The sequence below is a fragment of the Heterodontus francisci genome, chromosome 20 (assembly GCF_036365525.1).
Source record: "Heterodontus francisci isolate sHetFra1 chromosome 20, sHetFra1.hap1, whole genome shotgun sequence".
Taxonomy (NCBI): Eukaryota; Metazoa; Chordata; class Chondrichthyes; order Heterodontiformes; family Heterodontidae; genus Heterodontus; species Heterodontus francisci.
Window position 1 is genome coordinate 62,888,658 of NC_090390.1, and position 6,171 is coordinate 62,894,828.

At 44.0% G+C, this 6,171-nt stretch overlaps 1 protein-coding gene across 4 annotated transcripts in view; it reads left to right on the plus strand.

Annotated features, from left to right (window-relative positions):
• LOC137380955 (hyaluronan-binding protein 2-like) overlaps positions 1-5,885 on the plus strand; it is a 59,698-nt gene extending 53,813 nt beyond the window's left edge. For 2 of the 4 annotated variants that reach the window (XM_068053371.1, XM_068053368.1), the window contains 4 exons: positions 1,192-1,328; positions 1,413-1,559; positions 4,283-4,428; positions 5,579-5,885. In XM_068053371.1, coding sequence (XP_067909472.1) covers positions 1,192-1,328; positions 1,413-1,559; positions 4,283-4,428; positions 5,579-5,734 — 586 coding nt within the window. In that variant the 3' untranslated portion in view covers positions 5,735-5,885. The remainder of the gene's footprint in view (positions 1-1,191; positions 1,329-1,412; positions 1,560-4,282; positions 4,429-5,578) is intronic. The other 2 variants (XM_068053370.1, XM_068053372.1) reach the window with 2 other exon arrangements.
• Positions 5,886-6,171: the final 286 nt, after the last annotated feature.

The window sequence follows — 6,171 nt, forward strand, 5'->3', positions numbered from 1 at the left end:
GAATATTGAGTATATGAAGGTAAGGTTAGCTGTTGAGGAGTGTGTGCCAAGTGGCATCAGGGAGGTGAAGAAAGAAGTGTGATGGTATCAATCTGTCAAAGTGGAGGAAAGTGAAGCTAAGGAAGGTGCCACTGTTTAGCACTGAAGGACTTCCACCTTTAAGAAACCAAGTGCAAGCTGCATGGAGAAAGGTACGAATTGTAGAGGTCGAAATTCAGATGTGCCCATTTTTGGGTGCCAGAATGGTGAGGCCTGATATTGGGCTTGGACCTCATTTCAATGCAGCCAACGTGGTGTGAACAGCTAACCTGGAAAGAGGAGACCAAGACTGGGCTGCAATAATCTCACAGCGACCCTCTGGCAAATGAAGCTTGGGGGGGCGTGGTGGTGGGGGTGGGGGGGGGATGATTAGTAAGTCGGTTAGCACCTGCAAAGTAGGTGCCCTCTATGTGGCTGAATTCATAAGCAATAATTTCGTCGGTCAGCTGTATCTGGAGTCCCACGAGATAAACAGTCAGTGGTGTCAGGATATGTGTTGGCTAAGGATAGCTACCTTTGCACACATGCATACAATTTTTCGTACAATCTATTAGCAAGTCTCCACATTAGGCTAGCTGTCAGCGCAAGACCAAATCTGTACCGAGAGCTTTTGAGGATTATTAGAATATGCCGACAATGCAAAATTGTACACAGCCAGCTTCGGTGTGTGTGGGCCATCTTTGCAGTCACTCAGTCCTGGTGTAAATTGTGCCAGGGTCACAAAATCAGAGCTTTGGGTGTTTGGATGTGGCAGGAATCTCCAAATAGTGAAATAATGGCAGCTGCAGCTTCATTTACCCGTTTTCTGCTACTTTTGTAGCACTCCTTCTTGCCGATGGCTTTAAAAAGAGCAGAAAATATAGCAAATAATTTTCAGAAATTACTAGCCAATGTACTTGGTTATATTTTCCTCTACTCACGAATGTTGTTGAACAAGTGCTTTCCTTGAGTTATACCCAATCATTCATGTCATTATAAAACAGTCATTTTGTATCAGTCAGTAAATGTAATCATGGTAAAAATAATAGAATTAAAGGTACATTTATCCAAATAAATATTAAGAAGTAGATATTTCCATGTAGTGATAGAGGAGAATATTTGTATTAGTCCATGAACTGTCTTTTTCCAGAATTAATGTGCTACTCTTTAAAGTATTACAGAATCGATGTTGAAAGTTGCAGTTGGCAAAACAAACGTCCGCAGGGCAGAAGGAGTGACCTTTGGCGTTGAACGGATTATTATCCATGGATCCTATAATAGAACTGACAATGCATTATACAACGATATTGGTAAGAATCAGTGTTACTTAAGAGAAAATAATCTTTAATTCAGTCTGAATAAAAGTAACATTTCAGTTAACTTCTGATATTCAGCAAATTGTTTTTTCCTTTCAGCTTTACTTAAACTGAAAGGCAGCTGTGCCAAAGAAAGCGATCAAGTTAAAACAATAAATGTGGCAGAAGATTATTTTTCTCCTGGTACTAAATGTAAAATATCTGGATGGGGCAAGACGGAATTAGGTATTTCTTTTCTTTCGTCTCCAAATGAGAACTGCCAATTTTTCGTATCTTGTTGCTTCATGTGAGGTGGAACTCTGCTGCAGGATGAAGCTGCTTCTTGTATTTCCTTTCTGCATCCAGCAACTGTGATAAACAACAGTCATTGGTGGAAATCAGAGTCAGAACAACACAATTTGGGTGGTGTGCTCGAACTGAGCCCCAGGTGGAATTTTCTTAGTTTGGTTATTTTTTGCTCCAGTAGCTGGGACATTGTTTCCTTATTCCAGATTCAGGCTGCTCTGGTTTGAACCCAATCAAAGGCGGTTCATTTGCTCATTCTTGCTAAGTATATTTAGGCCAAGCACAAGGTGACACGCTCTTACCAACATCAGAAGCAAACAGTAGGATTTCTATTAATTACGTCCACCTTTGTCTAAAAGGCACCACATTCCAGATTTAGCTCCCTGGTGTAAGATCCTACATTGTAGATCTGCTATTGTAAATCTCTGGAAGAAATACACGACACTACCTCCTGGATTGCTGCTGTAAACCTGAACCTTTATTATCAACTCTATGCACAGTGACCTCAAATGAATAATACACTACATCTGGATAGTGTTCATGAAGGACTGCATTAATAGTAATTCATTTACTTTCCATTATCTCTTTTCTTGGGTGATATTCATGACCCAGAGGTCAGAACTAACCAAGATTAATTTGTGTGTAAAACCTTATGGCTTCAATATGTATTTACAGAGCAGAGTTTTGGACTCCCCCAACTTTCGAACTCATGCCACCTGAAGGTTGACTCATGCATGGGTACAGTTCCATAGCACATTACTTGAGTTGCCATTTTCATGCATGAACCCAGCCAGGCTATTCTAACATGAACGGCATCACAGTTGTGCTTGATTTTTGTCATTCAACAGGCACATATAGACTTTCACATAGGCATCATTAGCTGGTAATCAGCCAGTCAGCCTTAGCTCAGTGGTGGTGCTCTTGCCTCTGAGTGAGAAGGTTGTGGGTTCAAATCCCATGCTAGAGACTTGTGTACAAAATCTAGGCTAACATTTCAATGTGTTACTGAGAGGGTGCTTCACTGTTTGAGGTGTTGCATCTTGGATAAGATGTTAAATAGCGATTCTGTCAGGTGGATATAAAAGAACACACACCACTATTTCAAAGAAGAGGATTGCTTGTGGCTGTGGCCATCATGTCCCTGTGGCTCCATGATGGGGGAATTCAGAGGAGGCATTGATGGCTCCCCAGCCTGCCACCTGGAAGTCACCTCCAGGTATCTGCTGGTTCTGGCCTCAGTGGTGGGCCTGTCTGTTGATGGAAAAAGCCCAGTAGTGTCAGGAGCTTGCTCTCAATTGATCCCTTAATTGGCAATCCACCACTGCTGGGTAGATAGCTGCTGCCATGCTGACCTTGCCTCTGGCAAGAATGCTTGGAGGCAGAAATGTGTTGGGAGCTGACCTGACACGCTAACTTCAAATTTTGTTCCTGGCCCCGCCTCCAACCCGCCTCTGCAGGGCTGATAAGATTCCACCCCTCAGTTTAATGTTTGTATCCGAAAGTTGGGCCGGAATTTTACTCTCGTCGGACAGGAGTCATCCACTGACCGGAAAGTCGGTGGCTATCCCGCCTCCACCAGGCCTGGGGGATCCAGACCTTATTTTACGGTCCACAGGCCCTTAATTGATCTGAGGCGGGACTTCCACCTCATTGAGGCAGGAAGTCCCGTCTAATGGAGCTGCCGGCCAAACAGCGGGCCTAACCCTAACCCTAACCCTAACCGGGAGCGGTGGCCACTGCTGAGACTGCAACCCAGCTTCAAGAAGAAGAGGCAGGACGGCCCCAGAAAAGGTAAATTTTTGGAGCCTTGCCGGTTGTGATCGGCCGGGCCGTGACGAGGCAAGGTTGGCGTTGGGGGCGGTTGGAGCATCGGGGCGCCCCTCTGTTTGAGCACAGGATGCCTGCTCAGGAGGATACCCCCCCCCCCCCACTCCTCCGGCCATCAGAAAGCGCCTACTTTTAACTGGCGGCTTTTCTCTGGCCTGGGTCGCCCACTTGCCAATGGTAAAATCCCCGTGGCGGCGGGCGGAGGCCCTTAAGTGATCATTAACTGGCCACTTAAGGGCCTTGGTTAGCCTGGGGCATGTGGGCCGTTTTGCGCCCCGACCGCCCCGCGTAAAATGGTGGCAGAGGCAGGAGCAGGTCAGGAAGGGCCCCCTGAGCCTCCCACTCCATTTTACCCCCGCTCAGCACCCACAACCACCATCCTACTCTTTGGGGAGGGGGTAAAATTCCGGCCTTGGTTTTAAATTACAGCGCAATTGGATAAGCTGAAAAGGTTTGTGAAATATGTTTTCAATACAGTTGGATGTTTACTCTAACTCTAGAGCTTTAAAAATATATTAGTTTTGCCAGTGGTGTAAAGTGGATGATATTGGATTGATCGCTCATCATACATCATGCCTGATTTTCCTTCAATAGCAGGGTAAATCAGGCAGGATATATAATAGGCAATCGATCCAATATCTTCCACCGTAGTCAGAAGTTAAAATGATCCCAAAATGTGATTTCAGCTCACGTCCTGCAAATTTGTATGTAAAATCATTGTCAGTGACACTCTCAGTAGAATAGAACTTAAGTGCATGCCAGTTGTACAAGCTACAACATTTAAATTAATTTTTTTGAAGAGCCGTTTATGTCTAACATTTGTCATTCTATTTCAGGGAGGAATCCTAGTCAATTGTTGGAAGGCACAGTGAAATTGATAAGCAGGCATCGCTGTATGAAACCAGAAGTTTATGGAAATTTGTTGGGTGAGAACATGATGTGTGCTGGAGATTTGGAAGGAAATTCAATAGACGCCTGCCAGGTTTGTCAGAGTAAACAATAAAATGCATTCATTTGTAATCCACCAACATTCTAGCAAGTTCAGTTGCCAAAATATTTAAAACTTGTCATGTGGGCTTAGCATTTGTGAGCTAGATGTTTCATTGATACTGCCCTTTGCAAACCAGGATGTTCCATATTTCTAACACAATCTGGTTTTCCATGGAACTGTATAACTCGGTCAAATTTGTCTTGTTAAAGTTGTTTGAACTTGTTTCTGTCAGCCCTACCAACTCGTGAGGAACCCTGGTGCAATGAAGCTGTTATCTGGTCTCCATACTGATTAGCACATCGTAATAGATTGATGCATGTGGCCAGAACTCTGGGAGAACTTGCAGGGAATAAGAACCATGTTTTTCCTTCCTTGACAATTTTCTGCCATCTGTTTCTCCCCTGGTGAGAACATTCTCCTGGGGTACGCTGCTATGGATGTGCCTGTCACCTCCTGGTACCTCACCCAAGTGGCCATTAGTTATGTCTGAGCTTTGGTACTGAAGATCAGAAAACTATTTATTGTGGACTTCACATTCAAATTGAATCTCTTCATCATCCACAGGTTCAATTGCCACAGGCTGCACGCTGGCTGGGCTGTAGAGGTGGGGAAGTGAGGACTACAGCTAAATGTTGGACATCAAAGATTGAGACTTTCTGGCTGCTGATGGAGATTGGTAGCCAGTGTGTGCCGATTGTGGCTTTGGGAGGGGGCGGGGGGGGGGGAGGTGGGGGTTGCGGGGAAGGGGGGGGTGGGGCACCTGGCCACGTTCAACCATGCAAAAAGGCCAACCTTTAAATCTTTGGCCTGCGCTGGGGACTCCCATGTATCATCTGGTTGGCAGGAGCTCAGGGATAGGCCGCAGCACTATGTTTTCTAGATATTCCTATACTGGGACACCAAACAATCATTCATTTCCTTCTGCCCAGCTCTGCTTGCCCCAGGCAATCACCACCCCTTTATCCTGATATTTGCCACTGGGAAAATGGACATTCCTCCAGATCAAGCGTCATGAAATTTTGTCCTTATAATTAAAGAAATTAAAGGTGTAATCCATAAATACCAGGAAATCTGTCTTTGGAGAATGTTTTAATAAGTGCTGAATAGGTTGAACTAACGCTGAAACATTTCTCTTGAACAGGGTGATTCTGGAGGACCACTGTCTTGTGTGAAAAATGGAAAGCGCTATCTCTATGGAATCATTAGCTGGGCATATGGGTGTAGCAAGAAAAATAAACCTGGTGTTTACGTCCTTGTTACCAAATTCCTTGATTGGATAAGAAGACACACTCAGTAGATTCAATGTTGTGAACTTAAATCCTAATTAAGAGCCTTTGTTTAAAGTTTAACTTTTACAAGGTGGATTTTCTTTTGATTTCCTCATCTCCCATTTTCCTCTATGGATAAATGCAGTTGTTTAAGGATTTACATAAAAACAACGTTATGCACCTCTGAAGATCTGCAATTCATTTTCCTAGACATTTAGTATTGGTCTGCCAGAAACAGCTCTTCTCCCATATGAATAATCATGCTTTTGAAGCTCAATTTACATACATAAGTTACATCCTTGGAGCTCTAATAACAAAAATCTTGATCCCAAAATTATTGGGCTCCAGAAGAGCAGAAAATAAAATTGTGCACAGGCGGAGATGGAACCTTATTGTTCTGGTCTCTGCCCCATTTAAACTGATCATTTAAACACTTTTGGAGATGGTGATGGCTAATCTGCCACCC